Source organism: Plectropomus leopardus, chromosome 2 (genome assembly GCF_008729295.1).
Source record: "Plectropomus leopardus isolate mb chromosome 2, YSFRI_Pleo_2.0, whole genome shotgun sequence".
NCBI lineage: Eukaryota > Metazoa > Chordata > Actinopteri > Perciformes > Serranidae > Plectropomus > Plectropomus leopardus.
In genome coordinates, this window is record NC_056464.1 from 26,886,080 (window position 1) to 26,912,274 (window position 26,195).

At 39.0% G+C, this 26,195-nt stretch overlaps 1 protein-coding gene across 3 annotated transcripts in view; it reads left to right on the forward strand.

The window, feature by feature from the left end:
• Window positions 1-26,195, forward strand: part of kaznb (kazrin, periplakin interacting protein b) — a 154,716-nt gene that overhangs the window by 99,880 nt on the left and 28,641 nt on the right. Inside the window, exon 4 of one of the 3 annotated variants that reach the window (XM_042506826.1) lies at window positions 12,513-12,623. In XM_042506826.1, coding sequence (XP_042362760.1) covers window positions 12,513-12,623 — 111 coding nt within the window. Of the gene's footprint in view, window positions 1-12,512; window positions 12,624-16,909; window positions 17,118-26,195 lie in introns of those variants that run through there. The other 2 variants (XM_042506834.1, XM_042506841.1) reach the window with 2 other exon arrangements.

Sequence of the window (26,195 nt, forward strand, 5' to 3'; positions counted from 1 at the left end):
ATCCTGTGGGGTTACAGAAACATTTATTATCTAGGCCATAACAGATTCCACATTTTTCATTGGTTGAGCCTCAAAGATAATGATTACAAATGTTTGATCTACTGTCCTGCATCTGCCCTCTGCCTACATCTATAAGGTAGCCGGCATGAAGGATGATGTGATTTTTTTTTTATAGTTGTAGACAGATTGCTTATTGTTAAGCTGTAGTCCCTTACTACTCCAGTTTGACAGGTCAGCCCTACTGTGATTTTTCATCAGCCAGCGTAGATCATCATACCAGTCATATGGGATGATGCACAACTACAGCATCCAAGGTTAGGCATCATCCCATAACCTTGTTTTCCTGATGGTGTTGTTATGAATAATCAGCTGAGGTACTTTTCTGCTCTCTGGAGCCCTTCAGCTGTGTTGGTTTCAGCATAACAACGTAGCTCAGTTTAATCACAGCGTTGAGCTCTGTAAAGCTGGTATTGTTTTGAGCAGGTGTGGCATGTGATACTGATTTAGTGATTTAAAGGATACTCATTCAAAAGTCCCTACTCACTTGTCTTTTGCAGTGCCTTGTAATAATGTGCCATCAAAGCAGCACTCTCAAATTTCTCCTTTCACTTAACATGGTTTGTAGTATTATAATCATGCCATTTCAACAAATTCTCATCCCGTTAGTGGCTCTACACATCAAAATTTGACACTCCAGCGTTAGGTTTAGACATCCAGGGATGGTGTATAAATTTACGCTCATTACACGCATGGTCTTTCCAAATTAATCTTCACAGGAAATATACAGTTTTTTCAGTTTTTGTTAAATACATACAGTCTTTAAAAAAAACGTTTAATGTGGTAATAAAATGTAATGTAGGCTTATTTCCCTAGGTTTAGGCAACAGAGGCGGGAGGTTAGGTCTAGAAAAAAACAACATGGTGTGGCTTAAAATAAGTATGCCTGTTAATCGGGTCCTGTGATATGTCTCATTTGCATTGCATGAGACACATAACAGCACACTACGTTCTTATTGAAATAACTTGACTTTTAGTTTGTGGGGTGGACTCTCTTACTCTTTAGATGTCAGTAGTTGGCCACAGTGTCAGAAACTGTTGACGTCTACTCTCAGACCGCCACTAAGGGTGCCTCTGTGTGTCTGATTCCGATGTCAGCTGACCAAGCATCAGTATTTGATGAGTCTGGAGTGAAACCGGGCAGGCCATTTTTTTCTGACATGATTTAATTCTCAATTTGATTTCATTGAATAGTTTTATGATATGGATACATTCCTTTATCATCATATTTTATGTCTATAAATATATATATAAGGATACTTTCTGCAAAATTACATGAGAAACAGTGAAGAGACTGTATAAAAATGATTAGGTTGGAGAAGTAGAGTAGTCTGAGATTTTGGGTGTGTTTGTCTTTTTTTCCTTATTTTTTTTAACTCATGCATTGATCCTGATTTTTTTCTTAATCTGTAACATGCTCGTCAATGTCCCTTGAAAACAAAAGGATTTACAGACAATTTTTGTCATAGTTTTTGCTTACTAAATTAACACTGCCACATTTATGTTTTTATTACAGTCATTCATTTGCATGAACACATAAAACTACCCAAAAACACAACAAAAAGACAACTTTGACTGCTCCATGGTTCACAAAGGTACACCTTGCATTTCTGTCTCTGTTCCATTTAGATATTAAAAGGAGGGTGTTCCCGTTTTTTTTAAAGTCAAGAGGAGAGAAAACATCAATTACCCTGCCTTTTTTCTTTTTAGAAATTTAAATTTAGATTGTACCGTATTCATACATCTCTTTGGACAAATGCATCTGTGAAATGGATGAATGTAAAACAGGTTCAACCCTTAACACCACTCCAATAATGTTCCAGCAGTCCCTTATTTTTCTAAAATAACCAGATGATAATGTCTCTTTTGTTCTAATCCAGTGAACTGGATAAGTGACAAATCACTAAACTTTATCACTTTGATTCAAAAATCCACTGTTGCCATAAAACTGTTCCTTTCTTGTGATTTGCTACATTAGCCACAAAAGCCTGGTACATCCTGAGACATTAAACGGATAACAGCCCCTCATAAACGGTATGGAAACATTTATATCACCACAGAATATATTTTCTTATCGCCCATCTCTCAGTCCTGTAATGAAAAATCTGCACTTACAGTTGAACAACACTGAAAAGGGCTTCCTGAGTACCTCTCAGGACACTCCACCTCCATACATGTTGTTTTTTTTTTTTAAAAAAAACAAACCTTCCTTTTTCCATTTTGGTCAGCGAGAGAAATGCAACATAACCGCAGACTGCTGCGCTGAGCAACAGCAGCCATAACACCGGTAACCCTGGACGCTCGTCATCCTCAAGCAATTTCTCCTCATTGATGTAATGGATGTGTCCCTGAACAGGTTCTTTTTTTGTGCACGTTTCCTCGGGGCAGTTTGCTGTTGTGCTCTTAACGGCGGCACACAAACAGCTTCCAGAGGCTATGGATCACAGCAGCCTTGGAGCAGCCTTTCAGGCCTAATGTTCTGTGAGCACTGGGAGTATTGATTCACTGTGTCACGTATGATTATAAACACAGATTAATAGACAGTAGGTTTTCAGCTCCTGGCGAAGAAAAATATTAGAGGGATGACATTTTGCTGCAGTTGTTTTGGCTGCATGTTTGGGTTGTATGATAGAGTTGTGACAGCTCGACCTTCGATATACAGCATATAGTCTCACTTTCAATGTGTCCCAAAGGAGAAATCTATCTGTTGCTTTTCGTACGGTGTAAAGAGCACGCTGAATACTAAGTCAACTTTCCTTCAAAGGCATTTCACCGCTGTCCTTAAATAATTATTTGACATGTTTACAGCCTGAGTTTATGGAATTTTCAATTGGTCATTTCCTGGTTTTGCACAGTATTTTTGATTTCATATCTAACTTCATCAGAAAGGAGCTTTGTGTCTGAGTCATTGTTTCCATCTGTGTCAAAGACTGCTAATGATAGCCACCAGTGGAGATGCATTGTGCTGTGGGAGTGCCCTGTCAGCACTCTGTTCACTGGGATTTGGATGAGCTCCATGTGTCTGTGCCTGATAATACCAGGAGCGACCTGTGAGCGTCGGGGTCAGGGATGAGCAGTCTCCCTTGTGAAGTCTCCCTGGCTCCATCTTGTGCCAAAGGTTAAAAACCCAAAAGGCATCACATCATTTAGCTTTGTTAATGCATTCACTGCTGTGAAAATCAATTTAGATAGTGTTTCAAATTCTTCTCACATTATGTCATGCCAATTTAAATGCAAGAGGGGAAATAATAGAAATTCAGACGCTATGGTTATTGTCATGCCAATGGGAAATAATTACTGTGTGCCACAGAAAATGGTTAAACTCTTCAGGGCTTTACATTTTAGGATTATGTAAAACATCTCAACTCATTTTTTGTCACTGTGTTGCTTAAAGTGACAGTTCATCCCAATAATCAAAAACACATATTTTCCTCTTAACTGTAGTGCTAATTATCAGTCTAGATAGTTTGGTGTCTTCCTTCTCACCGACATAATGGAACTAGATGGCACTCGGATTGTGGTGCTCAAAAAAATACATCTGAAAAACTCAACAGCAATGTTTCATCCCATAAAACATGACCTGGTTACTCAAGATAATCCACAGACCTTGTTGTGTGCAGTTAGGAACTATTTTACTTCCACTGAACTGCTCCTGCCAACTGCATCACTGCTCAGAAGGAAGCGTGCATCTACTGCTAGCTCACCTAGCATCACTAAGCTAGCTCACGATTACTAGTTACCCTGTTATAAACAAAATAAGTAGTGTTAACTATTTTAATTACTTCATCAAAGTAATGCAACGTAACATTTGATTCATTTTAGATTACCTCTGTTACAAATGTTTTCAACTAGGCGATAAAGCTGAAAAGATGTCCTGAAATAGACTATGCCAAAATAAGGGACTCCTGCACAGTGAAAGGATGCAAAACGTCAGAATGCATGTGATATTCTACATATAAACTTCTTACCAAAAAATGAATGATTTTGGATATAACTCTTTGGTAATCACCATCATTTTCATTACTATCGAGCTGTCATGAACATGAGCCTCTCTTTCATGAGTAGATGTACACTTTATTCTGTCACAGTGATATGGTTGGCAGGTGTATTTTAGCAGAGAGAAATATTTCCTACATTAAACTGCCCGCAGTTTTTCGAATCCATTTTTTGGCACTTTGAGCACCACAAATCGAGTGCCATCTAGTTCTGTTATATTGGAGAGAAAGCGATATCTACAACACTCTGCAACTCACACTAAAACAAACTGCAGGTAAGAGGCTAAGGCTGTATTTTGGGCTGAACTGTCCCTTTAAGCCATTAACCTCTGCTTTTGTTCTTAAACTAACTTTTTTTTCCCCATATAACTCTTCTAAGTACATAAAAAAAAGCAATTAACAAAAACTATAACTTCGTTTCTGCTGCAGAGGCTTTGAATTGCTGTATTCTGCTGTGCACCACAACCCCTAGTCTACAGTCGCTCTCCTCCCTGAACAAAGACCTTTTGGTGGTTGAGAATATGTGGAAATAATAAACATTTCAGTGACCTTTTTTCTGGAAGGACTGCTCCGATGGCCGATCACCTCTCAAACCTTATAATAACAAAATGTCCCCAGCCAATTTAAACTGTTGTGAATGCTACCTATATATGTTTCTCTCAGAATGCTAAAACACACACAGTCGTGTTACTGCACTCAGCAGGACGGTATGTTTCAGGGTGTTGTGAATCCACAGTAACATGGCGATGTTCCCCTCCTTTCCGGTGCGATGACTGATACAGGAATGAATGTGTCTGCTGCCTGCATGACGGACTGAATGTCAGTGTAATTAAAGGTTGGCTGAGGGTGGGCAGTGATGAGCTGTCTGCACACCAATGATAGTTGCCTCCTATTTCTGCTTGAATACCCTCTCCGACTCCCACTGAGTGTTTGTCTCCTCTTTCCATCATGTCCCAAACATGTCGTCTGCCTCCCTGAGCTGAGTGTTGGCCGGGAAGGGGAGTTGTCTCAGATGTTTGGATAGCCTTTCTGACTTCCTGCCGCACCGGCGGGTGTTTCTGCAGTCACACACTATTAGCATTTTCTCATTAATAACTAGTGGGTGTTTTCCCTTGTGATGCTGTCAGGGCTGTATGTTCCCTCACTGCCTGTAAGAAACTCACATTAATTTTTAAAAAGATTATAAGAACACTTTTTGTCCAACTGAAATTAAAATGCTTGTTTTTGGGATATTTAGCGACAGGAAAATAGTCCTACACTGTAAAATCTAACAAGTTGATTTTACTTTTATGTAAGCCAGGAAACCGATTCCTTTGAAGTTTGGAAGTAAATGTGACCATTAGTTTTTGTTTTCTATTTTGTTAGGCTATTTACGTAATTTTGTGGAGTTGTTGCCACCTAAAAATGACAAGTTTAGATAAATCCATCGTTCTAAGTTTTAGCAACTTCAGTTAACCATGTTTACTGTGCTATAAACTGTATTCTGCTGGTTGTAAATTAGTTAATCATACTTGTATTTTCCTAAACATGTTAAGAAAACAGAACTCACAGATCTCCTAACTTCATCATTGGTAAAATCCAAAAAAGTTAAGTCAGAATAACTGAATAACTGGAAAGAACAAATTAATTTCACTTATCGTTTTAAGTTGCAACAACTTCACAAATTTAAGTAAATACAGCTAAATTTCAAGTACACTTCACAATTAGATATAAAGTAAACGTTAATTAAGATTAATTGTTATATATACTTTCCCTTTTTAAGGCAATCAGTTTCCAAAATCATCTTAAGTAAGATCAACTTGTGAGATTTTACAGTGTGCTTTGTAAATAAGATGTCTTGTTTTCTCCTCAGAGGCAAAAATTACAATAACTGTTACATTCATTTTTTTTTTCATTATGCATCCATCTCTGGAGATAGATTTGCATATAGTCAATCAAAATGTTGTTTTTTAAAAAGTCATATTTGCATGACGTGGTGCTGTCGATGTCCTTTCATCAAGATGACGCTGACTGATTGCAGAATCACAAGCTAAAACAAGGCTGCACAGAAACATTTATATCAGCAGACTTGTTTTATATCAGCACATCTGATAAGTAATAATCCGTTAAATAAACATCCACACCAATATATAGCATGCACGCTGGAATCTTTGTTAAACTGCATGATAAGATGAATCACCTTCATGCGTGAATCATACATCAATAAGAACCTAACTCTATACATGATTCATGATGATGCAAAAAATAGCAAATTGTCAATATTTTAGAGACCCCACTCAAAATCATGTCCTATTAAGAGAGACACCCCAGGTAATAGGGTGCAGTTTTTAACTAATGGATAAACTTCCCCAGTTGAGGACTTACGATAAGACAGTTTCTTTTTATATTACAATTTTCTGAAATTATTTATCCAATTAAATATGCTCGAATTTGCACACATTTTCACAACAAAAATCTGAACTTTGGATAAAGTCAAGTTCTAAATTATTGTTTAGTTTTGTTGACACATTAGTGTTAAAGATTTTTTATAGAGGGAATTTGGATATTCAGAATTTTTCTATGATTTACATATCAGGCTATAAATGATTAAAAAAAAAACAAAACTCCTCTGCAAAAACCTTGAGAATATGGGTTGGCATAAAAGTGTGTAGTTTGGTGTATTCAGGTGCTACTGAAGTGGAGATTACTAGTTTACAAATATTTAGAATAATGGTCTTTAAAGATATGCATTGTAAAATACCATATATATATTTGGACAAAATTTTAACAGTTGAAAAAGTTAAAAAGAAATTTAACTAATAGATGTCACTATAAAACTACTCCATTTGATTGCTTACATTAAGAGAAATGCTTTTTTTTATTACACCTTTTCTGAAATTTTATCTTTAAATATGCAAATGAGGTGTTATCTAATCAAATATGCACTTTTAGCATACATTCTCAGAATAGAAATCTGAACTAAAATAAACACCTAAATGTGTATTTTGGACATTTTGTTTCCACTATTCTGAAAGGAGACAAAAATACTCAAACAAAATAGTCTAAATTCTCAAAATTGACCAGTGCATTAAAAAAAGCTATGTTTCTGTTAAGGGGGTCTCTCCTTAAGAGGATCCAAGCTCCCTGTTGGTCACCTGCACCCTGGTGACAGCTTGCTTTTCAGTGTAAGCTGCAGTACCAGAACCTCCACTAAGCAGAATACAGCCATTATTACTTTTATTAAAAGCACCTGCACTTTTCCTGCGAGGACATGTCAAAGTGTCTGCTGTGAAAAAGATCTATTAACGCAGGTTTTATTTTTGGTTATAGAGTTATAGAAATACAATGTGAGCTGCCTCATTTTTAAGAGCAGTCCATATTGATAGATATTCCCATCTGACAGGATGAGATACACATCAGTGTAAAACACATTTATTTCACAGGTAGCTCCTTTTTAGAGAGCAGCTCACAATGTCTGACCACCGGCTCAGCTGTCAGTCAAAAACACCAAACAGCTTGTCCCTCCAGAGACATCTCTAATGGGACACTTCAGGACATATCCACAAAAAAATTATTTTTCTTTCCTTCAAAAATGTAAAAATGATAAATGTGTGAGAATGAGAACTCTGTGTTGAGTGTTATATGTTGAGCTGGCTCTTTAAGGATGAGATTTATGCCTCAGCCAGATTCATTGAAAATGCATGGACATTACACCAGAAAACACTATATCTGGTATAATAGTCTTTTATTGGTTTGTATATTATGAAATCTCCTTGTATAATTTATATTATGTGGACGTATTAGAAAGGGCTACACGCGCATCTTTGTATCTTTTCTGTATTGTTATTGTCAGTGTCGGTGCACAATTAAGTGCATGACACTTAAATAAACAAATCAATCAGTCAATGTACATGACTTTTGAATGCAAACATGATTTGTTTTCTTAAATGTAATAGCAATTATTATTTGACATGAGTCATGCCAGACATCAGGCGGCAAAGTGTTGCAGTGGTAAGCACTGTGGCCTCTCAGCAATACGGTTTTGAACACTCTGGCCCTCCTGGCCCTGTGTCAGCATGAGTTTTCTCCAAGTTCTCCAGCTTCCTCTGACAGTTCAAAAGCATACAGGTTTTGTGGCAGCTGTGGCTCAGGAGGTAGAGTGAAGTGTCCACTAATCGGAGGAACGATTGATCCCTGACTCTTCCAGTGCACATATTGAAGTTTCCTTAGGCAAGATAGCAGTGATGGGCAGTAATGAAGTACATTTACATACGTTTTTGAGTATCTGTATTTTACTTGAGTTTTTATTTTTAGAAACCTTTCTTTGATTCCACTACATATGAAAGGCAAATATTGTTCTTTAGACTTCATTTCTTTGAACGCTCTCGGTACGAAGTGGTGTTCTCGTACCTCTAACTGCACATGTGCTGCTCAGATGGGGCAGCTCACCGGTAGAGAGGAGAGGTCATCAGCAGATGGTTCTATTTGGTTATGCGGCGTGAGAAATGTCTCCGACAGCAGATTGAGATGAAGTTTCCGACCAGATCACTAATTTGCCATAACTCAAGTCCATGTTTGTAGTTTTTGAGATGAAGGATAATTTGTATCATTTTAAACATTGCTCTGTTTACAGTGCAATAACACAGTGCCTAAACTTATTGCCTACAAGAATTTTCATTCTAAAGCTTCTACCAGAAAGTCAGTGCACTCGGTGGGTCCTTAGGAACCATAAATGTATTGTGACATTATACGAACATGTGTTTAGATAAAAAAAATTTTTAAAAAAAATTTGAATACTAAAAAGTACAACTCAAGTAATAATCTGACTCAGCAACTTTCACTTGTATTGGGGTAATAAAATAGAGTAGAATAGAATAGAAATACTTTATTACTCCTGTGAGGGAAATTGTTTCGTTGCAGCAGCAAATAAGAGAGCAGCAACTGAATGAAATATATGCAAATATATATATACAAAGGAAATGGAAGTAATATAATAGTAGTAATATTTGACCAGGAGTATCTTTGACTCAAGTAATAGAGTTGTGTACTTTGTCCACCTCTGCATGATACAGAACCACAAATTGTTCCCGATGGCTTTGCCATTGGTGTGTGAGTGCGTTAGAAATGGTTGCAGAGTAGCAGGTGGCACCTTGTACGGTAACAGTGTGTTAATGTCTGCATGAATGGCTGAATGTGACACATATAGTAAAAGACTAGAAAGGTGCATTCAAGTGCAGGTCCATTTGCCACTGGCATTTGTGTGAGTGTGAGAGTGAATTATTGTCTGTCTCCATGTCCAGGGTGTACCTCGCCACTCGCCCGATGTCAGCTGGGATCGGCACCTACTCCGCTGTGACCCTGAACAGAATGAGCAGTTATAGATAATGGACTCATGGACATCTGACAACAGGCCTAATGAAAATTTGCTATTTCCCCAAAAGATAATTTCATAGAGAGATGAAGATGATATATGAAATAACTGAAAAACATGTTTGCAGTTGTCATGGGTTGATCACAGTCATTATTTATTTGTTTGTGCCCCTGTTCTGTCTGGTTTTGTCAGTTTGCTTGCGGATAAACCTGCAAAGCTTGGCCTTATCATTTCCATAACCTTTAACCTCTGACAGCAAAGGGTCACCAGGCAGAGAAGAGGAGGCAGATATACTGCACACACACCTTTAGAGCACATTTATTTATTTTACAGCACTGATACAGACTCGATGACACGATGACACAGTGTTTTCCTCTTAAAATATAGTGGACCCCAGCCAATCAACCCCACCCAGAGGAAAAGGGGCTCATTTTAACCAGTGAAAAGTTCAGATGACTGAAGTATGGTGAAGTGCGTCCTTTACATAAAGCACACATATGCAAATGCATCGTGATTATGGTACAATTATGGTACATTGTTCATTTTTTGCCCATTTGACAGGCTGCTCTTTTAAGAGTGCTGACATTTTGAAACAATAGCTCACCAAACCAGGCTGTACGTTACAGCTGTATATTTATGTATTGACGTCTTTATTTCTAAGCGAACAAAGCATCAACACCCTCAGCTAAGTGCAGGAATACATTGTCTGTGAATTTGTTAGACTGCCAGCAGCCTCACCTCTCTCTCTCATTATTGCTGGTGCTAAGTAAAGCAGCCTTAGAGCGGCCAAGCATGAGCCTGCCCGATGTCCAATCTCCATATTAAAGACGGAGGAAAAGGTCAGCTTAACAACACCTAAACAGCTATCGACAGGTCAGGAGGACAGAGGAGGTGAGCAGGGAGGGGAAGGTCAGTGATCTAGATAAATACCATACGGTCATGGAAATGAAACTGTCAGAATATGCAGATTAGGAGGGAAGCTGAGATCATTGTTGAGGAAGAGTGGTTGTGCAGATGGTACAGCTCATATGGCACCTGAGGGTAGACAGCGATCGCTGCACTAATGGTTATACTAGAAAACACGTTTCATTTAAACACTGAATTTGCACGTATACAGGAGGCGCTGTCACGCCTTTATCTGGCATGAAATGCAACATTTATACTGTCAGAGGGATATATAAGATCAGCAGAATTACTTTCAGTTTGAAGATTTCAGATCAATAGCAGCAACTGAAGCCCTCTTCAAGAGGAAATAATTTCTCTAATGCCATGGTATCTGCTCTACAAAAGCATTCTCTGCCAAAGCGAGGATACTGCTGCCTTTAAGAATCTTTGTCATTTTTTTTATGGTATTTCATGCTTTACATGTGGAGGTGAAACATCTAGAAAAGGAGGTGAAGGGAAAAGAAGTGGACAGGGGACCTTGATGATTTTAACTCAGATGTATTCACACTCAGTCATATTTTTTTCTTGAACTCTGCAAAGAAATTATTAAGTGAGAGTCGAGAAAATGTCGGGCTCTCAGGAGTCCTTGATCAGTGTCCTTAGCTGAATGTAAAGAGCCCCAAAAAAAGGTCAGTGAGGTACACTGGAATCACATAAATAGATGGAAAGAAAAGACCATAGCCCTTTCTACACAGAGATGGCACTACAGGGCTGCTACTAAGCCCCTTCTTTATTAATCCTTTGCATTTTCACACAGAACTAAACAACGGCTGCATCATGATGCTCCAGTGTGTGATTTTAAATAGCATGCTGGCATCATGGAAGCAGAAGAGGCATGATGGGCATGACTTTTAACACAACAGTAAATGCCTCTATTGTAACATGAAACAGGGTTTTCCACACATTCAGTCGATTGCGGCAGGCGGCCACAGTTAAAACATCTGCCACCACAAATAGATTTTCAACCGCTGTTGAAATAGGTACAGTGCTGTTACAATGCGATTAATCATTTGCACCACATCATTGTACTCGGACTAAAAGTTTGTTTTCACTCACTCTGCTTCTCCTGTCATCCATTGATCTGATCAGCTCTGACTGTATTAACTAATCAATCATCCACACTGTGACTCTGACTGTTGTGGAGGGATAAAAAAAAATGTATGCTGTGTTCACAGACCTGCAAAAACATCTAAATTAGTAAAGAGGCACAGAACAATAAAAAAGGACACACATAAACAAGACAAAAAGTATATAGATTTAAAATGTATACACTTTTGCTGAGGTTTGCTAACCCCCACACATAAACCACCACACCTTGATTCTGATTCTGTGGGAAACACTGTATAACATACACGTTGGCAGGACTTACTTAACAATAACAATTGCATAACACGTCAGTAACAATCTTTTACTCATCCCTGTGATATGGCGGTTGATCTCGTCCTCTGCTCAGAGGGTGAAGAGCTCCCAAAAGTAATCGTTTCCCCAATTTACAAACATTTACTGACACTGATCTTTTTCTTTGAGTTAGCCACTAACTGCTTGTAACTGCTCTCTAAATCGCCTGCATTTGATCTCACACATAACATGTCATCAAAACGGCACACCCGTCCCCCACTGTGCGATTGTACCTTTTATACATCACAATGAAGCGTCAGAACAGCACAATATTTCCACCCTGAACAGGCAGTGTAGAAAGGGCTAAAGATAAAGGGAAAATGTGTGAAAGATTCAAATGAACGGGGCTAAGATAAGACAAAAACAGGAATAAAAAGTCAGCCAAGCATTGCAATATAATGAAACAAACATGCTTCATTACTAATACAGTGTGTGCTTCATTATTGCTGCGAAACGTCGATGACAACTGCAGTGATTTGTTGCACAGATTCATATTTGAAACATGTCTGAAAGCTCAGGAGTGCGTGCCGAATTGACATCATGTCAGAATGAATCATCTGATTTAACAGGCCTGCTATAGCGACACGACTACACAGCCACACACACACATGCGCATGCGCATGCGCATGCGCACACACACACACACACAGTGTTAATATGAGCCCAACATATTACAGCAGCCTGGCTGTGTGAATAAGAATGAGAGAATAAGCATTTGATTCATCTGATGTCATGAATTTACATTTATTGTGAATTTCTCTCCCCCAGCAGATCCATCAGTGCATCACAGGCAGAAGACAGTGGTGACAGACATGTGCTACCCGACAGAGATATCCAGCCTGATGGACTTTGGCACCCCAGACTGCTCGCTAGGCAAAGGTACGGTGCTGCTCGAAAATGCAAGGTGTTGCCTTGGTGACAGCAGGAAGTGTGCACAGAGATTTATCCTGGCAGTTAAAAGACACAGAGCTGTCAGCTTGACTGGGAGGTTCACAGTGGAGCAAAGGCCTGTGCGGGCTAAGAGTGTGAGAACAATCAGATAACAGCTCTTGGTACCTGGCCACCAGGGCCTTCACCGTACACTTTGATTTATCACAGCTAAATGACGTTTGGTCGCACGTTGCATAGAGCAGAAGCATAAAACTATGAGACTTGATTGACTTCTTGCCAGAGAAAAGCACTCTACTTTGCAAATTGCTTTAATCTGAGGAGCTTTATTGAAGTTTATTGCACCAGAGTTGTATTGTAATGTGCAATTATTGCATCGCAGCAAGGCCACTTATTTTCTCCAATCACTGTCATCAGTTTGACAAATAAAATGTTTTATAGAGAGGTCTGTGAGGCTCAGGATAATGGTCTCTCTCACTCTCTCGTGTGCGGTAGTCAAACTGACCAGTAATAATACACACCACAAAAGATATTGATCATAAAGTCTGTTGATTGCATCTGTATTGTTGTCAATCTTTTTCTCCTCATAAAGACTGCTATTACTCTCCATTGTTCTCATACTGGTGCCAAACCAAAGTCTGAAGTATAATTCTTGTAATGATTGTATTTGTAATCTTTTCATCCCATTTCGCTCCTTAAAGCGACAGTATTGTACTAACGGTAGATGTCAATCAGCACACCTTCAGTTTGGCGAAGCAGGCTGGAGTCCAATATGGAAGTTAAGCAATCGTCTGCTGCAGATTGGGGTCAGCAACAAAAGATATTTTAGCCATCTAAAAATTCCCACCCAAAAAATCAATATCAGTTTAATTTAGTATATTTTCACTGCTGAACACAGGAGCTGCTGGTCTACCACTGCCTCAATCAGCGATTCTGTTTGCATTATTGTGTCACTTTGGCCTTTAAAAGGGCTAGTTCAGATTCACCAAAGTCACACAATAACAAAAACTAACCACCTGATCAAAGCAGCTATAGACCAGCAGTTCCTGTGTTCAGCGAGCTAAAATTACTGTTTTCCTAAATGGAGTCTGGTGGCTTTGACAGCAGCATGGAAGAGGAATCAAACTGTCTAAAAAGGTAAAAGCAGTGACAATGCACACAATAATGAGCACACTTAAAATAATCTTAATGTTTTGGTGATTTTTTTAGGTGGCTAAAATACACTTTGTTGCCTCCATCCACAGCAATACATCGCTTGGCGTCTTTGTCAGACTCCAGCCGATGTCTCCAAACCGGGGGTATAACTATCATCTACTGTATATAAAACATACAAATCCACTTCAAAAAATCTAAAGTATCTCCTCAAAGCTAGTAGAATCCATTCAGCAGCTATTTGGAGAGCCTTATGTCATTTTCATCAACAATGGGAAGCAACAAGTGACCTCAGTCACTCATTCCCATCTTCCCACTGTGCCCATCACTGCTTTCAGCCTCCCTCCTCCTCTATTTTTTCACCTCTTCTTCTCTCTCAAGGCTAGCTAATATCTTAATGCCGCTCCGTCCTGGCTCTCTATCAACACTCCCCAGCGCTGATAATGCAGACTGACAGGTCAACCATGTGCGGCTGAGAGAAGTGAGAGCAATACAGCGGTGGGTAGGAGAAAAAAAAAGACCTTTAAGGATTTCTCCTGGCTTTAATGTGAGCAAAGCAAATGAATGACAGAGTGATACAGGGAGTTAAGCCGAAGAATAAGGACACTGAGGAGTGGAAAATTTCAGACTGAAGAACCGTCAGGATAAAAGCAACACCATGAATAAGATTAAGTGTAGTTGAGAGGCAGGCTACAGCATGACCTTGGAATTATGGAGTTCTACATTTGGTCAAAATTTTCTTATTCGTGTAAAATGCTGGAGCTCTTCAGACGAGTTAAAAACAGCTTGAGTCAGACAGTTTAAAATTTTAATCTAGTGTATGTAAAGTTTTAATTATTTGGCTCGTATATTAATGTACTTCTACAGTGATTGCCACCGTGCTTATTAGGCGTTAATTGTATCCTCTATAAGAAGGGTTATCGCCTCAATCTTTTGTCTCAGCTCTGATCAGTCAGAGCGAAATGAGCCTGGCAGTAATCCTTGAAGTGTCACTTTGTGATTGACAGATCCATTGCCTCATGTGACAAGTATCTGGTTAGAGCACATCTGATCTGTGGATGGAGCCGAAACACTGAGCTTCAGCCTCTGACAGGCAGGACAAATGGCATGACTGCTCTGAACTGCTGTCACGTCTTTAAGTGCGAAAGGTTAAATCCGTCTTTCTTTTGCACACAAACCCATGATACCTTTACGCTCATACTTTAGTACAAATGTAAAATCTGACAAGTTGATCTTACTTTAAAAAATCTAAGAAACTGATTTCCTTGAAAATGGTAAATAAATAAAACTATTAGGGCCTGTGTCCACAGGGGTGGCAGTGGGCTGGGGAGAGCTTAATCCCAGCGCCTAATAAAAGAGCACTCCCAGCACTTTTTTTAAATGACATGCTTTGCATGTTTTTTGTGTCTTTGATGACAGTATCTCAATATTAGCATAAGCTAGTACGGTATTGTGATGTTGCATTAACAGAAGTTTGATTACATGGGCTTTAACAACCATACAACGATACAGTGATAGAGGCACAACACACACCAGCAACATCCAGTGTCCGCCGGCCGATCTGCTCTCTGACTTTGTTGTGATAGTAGCCTAATTAAAAGAGCGGCAGAGACATCACTGGTACTTTTCTGAAAAATGTGCTTTGCGCTAAGTGTACACAGGCTCGTAATCTTCAAGTTATTTTATTTATGTCTACATGTTTAGATTACTTATAGTTTTGTTGTATTTCTTTAATTTTCTTAAGTTGCTGCAACTTAAAAATGAAAAGTGAAATATTGTTCTTTCTAAGTGTTAGCAACTTCAGCAAATCAAGTTCATCTGACCATAACTTGGTCATGACAAAGAGGATTTTGCTAATAAATGAGTTAGGAGAGCTGCAAGTGCTGTTTTGTTAACATGTTTAAAAATACAAAAATATGACTGACCTGCTTGCAACCTGCAGAATACAGATATATAGCACAGTCAACTTGGTTTACTGAAGTTGCCAAAACTTAGAGAGATTAAGTTAATTTCTCTTGTCAGTTTTAAGTGCAACTACTTCACAAAATTCAGGAAATACAACACGGTTTTAAGTAAACCTAATTAGTTATAAACTAAAAGAAACTTATATATTAAACAGTTATATTTCCTTACCTTTTTTAAGGCAATCGGTTTCCTAGATTTTTTAAAAGTAAAATCAACTTACCATAATTACAGTGTATGCCAGTAATAGCATTCAAATGCTCATAAAACAAAAATTTCATTATAAGTTTATATCCAGCCGCTCTCCGCAGGCTGAATTAATTCAGCTGCAGCTCTATCTGTTTTCCTCACCTGTACCTGCCTGAGGGTTTTCCAGCCTAAAGAGCCCTGTCAGGCAAACTAGACCAGCCTTAACCTTATTTACTCTGTCCGCACTCATCTTAGTTCCCATCTTACATGAGGCCGACTGTCCTGACCCAGACAGACAGAGGAGGAGTCCCTGCAGGGTTAAAGATAACATGAGGGAGCTCTTATTAATAATCCAATCTAAGTGTGCAGAGCTAAGGCAGTTTGGTTGGAAGCATGAGCTTCCTCTCACTCCACCGCTGTCATGATCCATTTTTTGAGGCGTTTTACACTTGCAGCATTTTTTTTTTTTTTTTTTTTATTCAGCGTTTACATTCCTGCCTCCTTTGGCCAAAACACACATTCACATTCAGGATGTGAGTAATGTAAACTCATGTAGGCAACAAAGGCACTGTGGGCTCAGAGGGAGTGCAGTAATACAGAGGAGCTGATTGTTCTCTGTTCAGTCGCTGAGTATAATTGCACATGCTGTCCTCTGCTTGCTCGCCGCCATCAGGTGGAGTGAGAGCTCCACTGACTCACCTTGTTCATTACCTGAGGCCTGAGGTGCAGTTTGTACTCCCCTCCCCCTCCTCCTCCTTCTCCTCCTCCTCCTCCTCCTCATCCCAGTTTGAACATTAAAGGGGGATGAAAAACAGGAGTGGGCGTGGGGTGAAAGTTGTCCGGGCTGTCACAGGGCGTGTCACTAAACAGGTAGAATGTGGAAGAGAAAGAGACGCATACAGAGGAAAGAAAAGGAGCAGGAAATGTAGCTGAGTGGCTCTCAGGGGACGACTTCCTAGTAACCTGTCTGGGTGGAGCCTCAGCAGGCTGGGCTGGGAGCGGCCAGCCGTGGTGTTGCATTGTGTGCTGGTTTGAATGGTGTGCGCACTGGTCTGTATGTGTTTGTGTGCATTTTCTTTTTTTTTCACCTGCTATGAGAGTTCACACCACAGTTGACAGTGGAGCCGAGTGGAGCCTGTGCCGAGGAGGACATGAGGTCCGAGAAGGAGGAGGGGAAAGCCGGTGAGTGACATATAGAGCAGAAGATAGAGGGGCAGGAAAGACGTTGTTTATGTGTGTTGGAGGAATAGTGTGAAGGCCATAAAGGTGGTTTGTGTGAGCAGGCTCAAGTTCACGTGTTTTTACAGCGTGTGTGTGTGTAACTGTCTGCATTGATTGTATGACAGGAATGTGGGTGTCACTAGAAAAATGTCTGGTACATATTCAGTGGTGGAAAGTACATTTAGTATTGATTAATCTACTTTAGGGTTGTAAGAAAATATTGATACACTTCAGTATCACTATGTAATGTTTTGTGATAATGTATCGATTGTCGAACACACAGTATCAGTTTTTAATTGTTAACATTTATTTTAATATCTTAATTTGTTTATGGTGTTTCCCGAGCCAATACTGATGTCCTAAACTGTCTTTTTTTTTTACTTTTTTTGGACAAATAGCCCAAAACCCAAAATATATTGAGTTTACTATCATAGAAGACTGAGACAAAAAGAAATTATTTACACTGCCATTTTGCGAAAAAATAAATCTCAAAAACACATACATCCTATATCAAAATAGCAAGAAGTTAAGTTGTTTGACAGTCAATTAATAAACTAACTAATGTGAGCTATTCAAACTATTCAAAATTTCCTCAGCAACCTGCAGCATAAAATTTCTGCCTACAATATATTTAATGCATTAATAATAATATAAGTATTTCAATCATATGTCCTAATATATGCAGCATATAATAATATAACTGTCGATTCTACAAAGGGAATATTTTTACTTTATAGTTTTAGTATGTGTTTTGGAAATACTACTTAATTACTGTATGCTGATGAAAAAAAAACATTTTAACACCAGACTTTTATGTCTAATGTATTAGTTTTACACAATTTTATCATACCTTAAGTAAATGATTGTAGTATTTCTTCCATCTCTGTTCAAACTGTATATTTACAACAATATACACTGAGGGTTATTTTACATTATTTATTTTTTTACATTTACTTGAACCCTTTAAGTTATGATTAATTTAAATCTTTACCATAACCGAGACTTGTTTATTGTTTCCCTTAAGATAAGAGCTAAATGCTGACCTAGATATGACATGTTCATATGGATAACATAGTAATCTGTTAATCTTCTATCATCATTGTGCATGAATGGAGTTGTATTTGGTGAGATACAGTGCAGTATTACAGACTTTAGTAGCTCAGCAGACATACTAAAGCTCCAGTAATCGGGGAGAAAATAGCACTGAGGGACAATAATATCTGCACCGGCTCTTGTGTTTGGATGAATGTAGGAACCAGATATAATATCCAGTATGTGAAGATGCATTATGTTTGATTGAAGATGTTAAGAGACGCTATTTTAGGTCTATTGGATCGCACGGAAAGGCTTCTGTTAGTCATCTTTATTTTTTGCTTAGATGTCACACAGGTTTGTGGGTGTATGTGTGTGTCTACACATTCATACGCCCTCATTTATGCCATTGTGGTTAGAATGAATAGAGATGAGTTTGATTCCACTGCATGACTCCTGCTGCGGCTGATGTGCTCTGCACCCTGAGGTCACCACTCAAAACTGCAGAAGATAATGAGTTTGACCGATTGCGCTGCAGCAGAGAGATGGTCCCATCACTGTAAGCTTTACTCTCACAGCTTTGTTGTAAAGTCCTTCACCACGACCATAAGAGACAACATGTGGCACATCTCCATATAGAGCATCATTTTGTTGTTTTTCATCATTTCTCTTCAGTCTTGGTGAGAGCTGTGAGCTTCCCAGAGCTAATCAAGGACCATTATTACTTTCATCATCTGCACAAGTGTTAGACTGAATATTAATGAGAACAGAACAGGTATTTGTTACCATATTTTAGACAATTCAAACTCCTCAGCGAGGATTTTAAAGTTTCATACACAAATGTCAGTAGCAGCTCCAGCGCCTCATGCAGCTTGTGGAATTATTCTACCATGCCCCGGGACATGAGGGAGGTCGGGTATCAAATCATGCAGATTTTAAGCTCTCCACAGACCAGATCCTGCTGTTTCCAACAGATGTTGAGTCTCCAGATTCAACAGGCACAACAGAACCTGAGGCATTTTGATCCTCAGTTGTTTATGAGTTGGTCGACATCATCAACCAAGCCCTTTTCTGACTACTCTGGTCATTCATTGATACTGAGATCAAAGATGCTCTATTGCAAAATATGACGCAATACAAGCTGCACCAGTGGCATGAAATAGTAGCCTATACTAGTGCTTCCCAACTAGTCCAACCATGCTTTCCAGATTTTGCCATTATTCATCAGTTCAATGTCCACACATAAGAAAATGATCACATTTTCAGTTTGATTACACAAGATGTATACTACACATGGGCTACAAAGGCACAGCATGTGAATAGACCCAATAATACAAAGGACAATGCAATAAAATAGTAGCTGAACAGCAGGAGACAACACTTCAAAAAATTTCTGTGTCAGAAATTCAAATTAGGTGGGGGTTTTTTTGTGTGTTTTTTTTTTTTTTTTTTTTTTTACAAAATTGACATGTATGGGAGTCATTTGCAGTACATTCAGAATGGAGCTGCAACCCACTTTTGGGCCGCGAGTGGGTGCAGTCGTCCCAGGCACCTCCATCTTGATTTGAAGTGTGGTGAACGTCATACAGATGAATATAAGCAGATTCAAAACAAAACAACACAAGATACAATGGCCAACAAATTTAATGTTTGCTCCTCATTTTGCTGCTTGTTTTAATTCGCTATTTTTTATTATAAACTAAGTACAAGGTCATATCGGTCGTGGCCAGATCTCGTAAGAGTGTGTTAGCGAGACAGAACATGTCTCAAACAACGTTAATTTTCTCCTAATTCATACATCTACAAAATGCCATTTTTTAGTGTCTGATGTTTGGAAGGTACGTGGCTTGTGAAAATGGGGTTCAACAATTACTTAAGTGAGTTTTGGGCAAAAAACTTTGTAATAATCTGTGGTCATGTTTACTTCTCCCATTGGGATGAATAGACTCACAACCTGCCACTTGTCTCCTGAGGGAGCGGGGCGACAGTGACACCCACGTGACAGAGATGCAGGAAATGACACTAAAGTGAGCCATCTCCTCTCTGAACTGTCTGCTAAGACTCTGTTCCAGTGTTCATCCTTAGACGTTGACACTTGCTCCTTCTATGGTTCAGGACTGCCACACTGTGAAATCAGCATGAGGTTGTGGGCTCTCGGGTCCACTTTTTGAGCCGTTTATTCATTCTTGATGGTGACTTTCAAAGATGTTGATTTGGTCAAATACTGTGCTTGTTATAACACAGAATTTACAACAATCCACTTCATTAAAGGGATAATTTCACATTCTGGGAAATATGCTATATCTTCACAAGGGTATACATAATATATCTCTAAGAGTAGGCGGCATGGTGGTGTGGGGATTAGCACTGTCACCTCACAGCAAGAAGGTCCCAGGTTCGAACTCATGGTTCGGACTTTAGGTGAGGGGCCCTTCTGTGCGGAGGCCCCGTGTCAACGTGGGATTTCTCCAGGTTCTCCAGCTTCCATCCAGGTCAGGTTAATTGGTGACTCTAAATTGCCCGTGAGTTTGATGGTTGTCTGTCTCCATGTGTCAGCCCTGTGATAGTCTGGCGACCTCTCCAGGGTGTATCCCGCCCCTCACCCAATGACAGCTGGGACAGGTTCCAGCCCCCCCATGACCCTTGAGGTTCCACTTACATATTTACCATACCAAAATAAGAATTGTATTGATGTATTCAATCCTCAGCAATTGAGCAAATAGAGTATGCACATACTATATATACAGTACACACATACATTTATATACAGTACATATATATCTCTATATATCTATTTCCCAAAATATTCCTTTAAAAAAAATATCAGCCTTACACCCTCTGTCATTTAATTGATTACCTCATGCATAATTGTCAATGGTCTTCACACCTTTCTTCAAATCAGACAGTCAACAGCAAGTTAGCTAAAGTGTGTTAGGGTTCATTGCTTTGTGCTGCGGGGGAGGGGGACTGAAACAGAGGCAATAATATTTGAGTCAAAACAGACATGCTCAGACATGTCACCTGCAGTATGAGAAGTGGAGGGAATTAGAGGGTGGAGTTTAAGAGGAACAAGGGTCGATATGATAAAGTGGATTGAAAACTAAGCTCCTAAACACTACAATTACTGTACAAAATCAACTCATTATCATGGCTATGCTGACATAAATCAAAGGACTCCCTGTTTCCTGTTCAGAGCCGCTGTGTCAGCCAGGTTAATCACTGTCTAATTCATTTCATGTAAACCAAACCTGTGCACAGTGAATGATAACAGTGTCAAGTGACAGCGAGGGTGTGTTTTTCAAAATGCAGCTCATGACAGTAGTATTAGGAATCTAAATAGCCTTGTCCAAGTTCTCAGTGCTCTTTCAGTTGCACATCCTTGGCAGCGTGCCTAATCTGCACATAATAAACGTGTGAATCAATTACAGCTATCTGCACTTGGCATCCTTGCACTGACCTCAGTTGTAATGTAAACCCACAGGCAATTAATTAATGGGAGCTGTTCCCAATAGATACTGTATACTCACACAGATATACTGCACATGATAGGCTACAGCGCGCAGACTCATCAACACACATACAAACAACATGCAGGATGTACACTTCACCCTTATTAGCATTTTATCTGCTTTCAAGTACAATATGTGAAGTATCTTTTAGAGTGAAAATGATAAAATGATCAACATATTTATTATAATTTTATAGTTGTACTGAACCAGAGAGCAATGTTTCATCTGCAGACCATGATGAATTACCATTAAGTGGTGAATACTCTGGTCAGGTAGGTATGAGAGCTGGCAGCATGCATTATTTATGGCCGTATGTATTATAGAGAGCCAGTGTAATACCCGCAGTAGGTAATTGACCTGAGCCTTACATGCAGGGCTGTTTCAGGAGGCAGAAAATACACTGCTCGGACTTTAAGGGTGTTGAGGCACCAGGACTAAAGGATTTGCCCCAGGTTCTTTTTGACTTCCTGGTTCTTGAGATGAAATAACCCAAATCACTACAATAAATGCTGACGTTGCACATTTCTGCAAGCCTAGGATGTTACAATTGTATGTTTCATATGCTGCTATGTTGAAATCAGTTTTCAATTATATGTTGTGACAAAACTGTGGTTAATGTGTGGTTAGGTTTACGCCAAAAAAACACTTGGTTAGGATTAGGAAAACATCATGATTTAGCTTAAATTGGAACTGGATATGTGTCATTTAAAATATTTTTTACTTACTTTTGTCGTTAAAAACCCTGCTGAAAAATTGCTGACTTTTCATGAAAACACAGCTGGAAATGTCCCAAACTCTCATAAAAAAACAACAACAACAAAAAAACCCACCGGCTTTTGTAGCTACAAACACAGCTATAAATGTCCTATTTAAAAAAATAAATAAATACTAGCCTTTGTCACAACAAACAAAGCTGGAAATGTCCAACTCTTGTTAAAAAATACCAACCTGTCATGACTTCTTTTTTTTTAAAAAATACTAGCTTTTGTTGCTGCAAACACAGCTGGATATGTCCCAAACTGTCACTAAAAAATACCCACTGTTATCACTACAGATATGCTTGAAAATGTCTTGATGTTTCCTTTAAAAAAGTACCTGCTTTTGTTCTCGAATACTGGTCTGCTGTTGGCCGAGGTGTCATGCCATCCACAATCCCCTCCTGCTCCTGATGAAAAATGTGTAAGACCTACAGATGTATCAGATTTGTGGTTTGCAGAAACTTAAAATGGCAACATTTCACTCTGGTGACTAGACTGGGTGGAGGCCCATCTCTGCTTTTACTGCTGTTTGTTGATTATGCATGTAAAATCTGAAACTATACAACCCCCATAGGTCTATACAACTTCTCTTTCATTACCGAACAAATTCCTCCTGAGTCTATAGTCCAACCTTACAATGAAGATGCTAAATATAGTCCTGCCGATTCAGAAAAAAAAAAGAAGCCCCTTACTGCTGCAGCCTACCTCTGCCACCCACCCACCCGGCCTCCCTGGGATTTGAGGCTCAGCAGGTAGCTGCTGACAGAATGAATGGGTTTATTTGTGAAGCCTCTCAGTCTTCTTTTCTTTTGCCTTTCCTCCTTTCTGTCTTTCTGACAGATTTGGGTTTCATGCTGGTTTGATGCTTTTCTTTTATAAATCCTGTCTCATCCTGTAAATTTGTCTGGAGACGTAAACAGAGTTCTCAGGGATCACAGGATGTTTCTCTTAGGTTGTGTAAGGAAGCTTATGAGTTTTACAAAATTTGGACTTGTATAGCAGTTGTGTCCATTTTGTTTCTTCTTTTGTTAACTTGGCTTCCTGATTTTGTGATGAGGCGGTAAGACTCTACAGTCTTAGCTGGCAGCTCTGTGAGGCTGCACCAGGTTCAAACATTGGTTGCTAAACAATACAAATTACAACTTGCGGGTCTGCCACGTAATGCCATTAGACCTAAAAAAGCCTTTTTCCCATTGACTTACACTGGGAAAGAAATGTCTGTAAATCAGTGGATATTTTTTGATTAGTGTCACAACCCCTGCAAAATGACTCGTTTCACCATTTAATCCATTTAATCCAATAACATTTGGAAAGCGCTGCATGATTGAATTATTTATCTCCGTTCAAGTTAGCAGAGCGCTAAACCAGAAGAAGCTGGCTCGGCTGAGGGAGTCTCTAGTGTGTTTGGGTCACACAGTGCGGAAACAATACCTGATCATTGAGGTTATTTTATATGCAACAGTCGAACCATTTTGGCTTCATGCGCCAGCAGCTTTCATGGGAATGAACCAATGTAGGATCCAGTTCTCTATATACATCCATTGGCTGTGCTTTACACAGTGCTGCTTTGAGCTAAATGCTAAAGCTAGCATGGCACAATGCTCACAATGATGATTCTGAAACGCTGATTTTTGGCAGGTGTAGTGCTTACCAGGTTCATTATCTTAGTTCAGCATGTTAGTATGCCAACATTTGCTAATTAACACGAAACACAAAGTTCAGCTAATTTGAATGTTTTTAGTTTTATAGATAATTAGAGGTTCTGCATACAACTGTCAGAGCATTAATACAGCAGCAAACCACTATTTGCTACGTACAGTTATAGTGGAGTCAAGCTCTGTTTGTGGGAATCTGAGCTTCTCTGTGGTTTGTAGTGTGAACTGGTTTGGCGGAACATGTTAGTGCATGTGTGTATCCCACTGGATATCTCGTCACTGCCACTTTGCACTACGCTCGGCAGTTATTACTGATATCGGGACCTATGTGGTAACGTAGAGCCCACCCTCTGGTCCCCCCAAGTTAACACCGTTAGCTCTTTCTCATTTGGCCACTTGTTTGCAACCGTCTTTTTTGAGACACATGAAAGCTACATAGTTCTCGTGTTGGGTATTGACTGATATATTTTATGTCATAGAACAAAATGTAAGTCTCTTCAGCTTATGTAAACCGCAGACCTTATTTCAGGCGTTTAACCAAAACCCAATTTTACAAAACCCATTGACTCTGAGGCAAGGGAGCCAGGAATAGTTAAATGCTAACTCATTTCCAGGTTTTAGGACTCATGCATTGGGTTCTCTATACTTAAGTATATACATTTTGCATAAGGCCCCTTTAAACCAAAGTAGCCTTCAAACTGAAATTTTGATCTGCTGGTGGTGCCAGATTAAATGTCAGAGGATCCTCAAGGTCATGAGGATTTATTCTCTGATCACCATTAATATCTGTACAAAATCGTTTGCCAATCCTACTTTAGTCAGAACTAAAGGGGGCGATCAACAGAATGACATCGCCATCCCCAGAGCCATGCCGCCAGTGCAGCTTAAAACAAAAGATAAGGTTTGAGACATTAGGGCGTACCTTGAAATAGATGGTTCATGTTGACAAGTGCTATCAGTTCTGTATTGAACATATTCTCTCCTGTGCAACTTAATTCTCTTGAGACAGACGGAGCATCATATGAGGAAGCACTTCAAAGATTATTAACAAGAGGAGGTTTATCGCACACTCATCATCAATACATAACTTGCGGGGTACATTTCAGTACATTAACACTATTTTTTTTTTTACTGCCTTTCAAGGCTATAGTGGTACCTGCATGATGAGTTTAATCAAGAGCTGAAGCAGACTGCTGTCTTCTCCCAGAGCAATCTCAACTGATCTTTATACTGTAATTAGTGGAGGCCGGAGCTCAGCAGACATATGCTCCTCTCATAATACAGTGCAGAAATAGCCAGCTGTGAACACACACAAACACGCACATGCAAGCCCACACAAACACAAATCAAGCAATAAAGCAGCAACAGGGGGAAAACACTTCACTGCACGGACTAATATAATGATGAGAATATGCTGATAGCTGATTACATAATATTACATATATGATGCCAAAGCTTCTGTTTGCCTTCTGGTGTTCACTCTCCAAGCTGCACAGTAGTGTAAATGTAAGTCTTTTCATCTCTGCCTCATCCACCTAGTTAATAAGTACTTGTCTGTGTTTGATTAATTAGGAAATGTTTCATGTTAACCTTGATTAGTTTCATCATTTAATTAGATGATAGACATTTAACCAAACAGGTAAAAGTACAAATGACTTATAGATGTAATTACAGAGCAATCTAATAAATAATGTATAGATTAACTATGCAGATAGATGTGCATGTTCTTGGTCTGTATATCTATATATCTATCTGTTGATGGTAGTCAGGCTGATAAATTATATTTATATATATATGATATATTTATGCTATTTTTTAATTTCTTATTTTTATTACTGCTGTTTTTAATCTATTCATTGATGTACAGCACTTCGATCAACTCTGTTGTTTTTAAATGTGCTTTATAAATAAATTTGGATTGAAGTGCATTGGATAAATTAATAAGTGATTATTTTAGTAAAGAAATTCTAAAAAAGAGTTATTGCTCAAAGTTCAAAGTGCATTTCAAATGGCAAAGCCACTGGTGGTCCGCAGAAACCTTTTGTTAGGTTGTTATTCTGATTCTTTGTTGTCCATTTCAATACT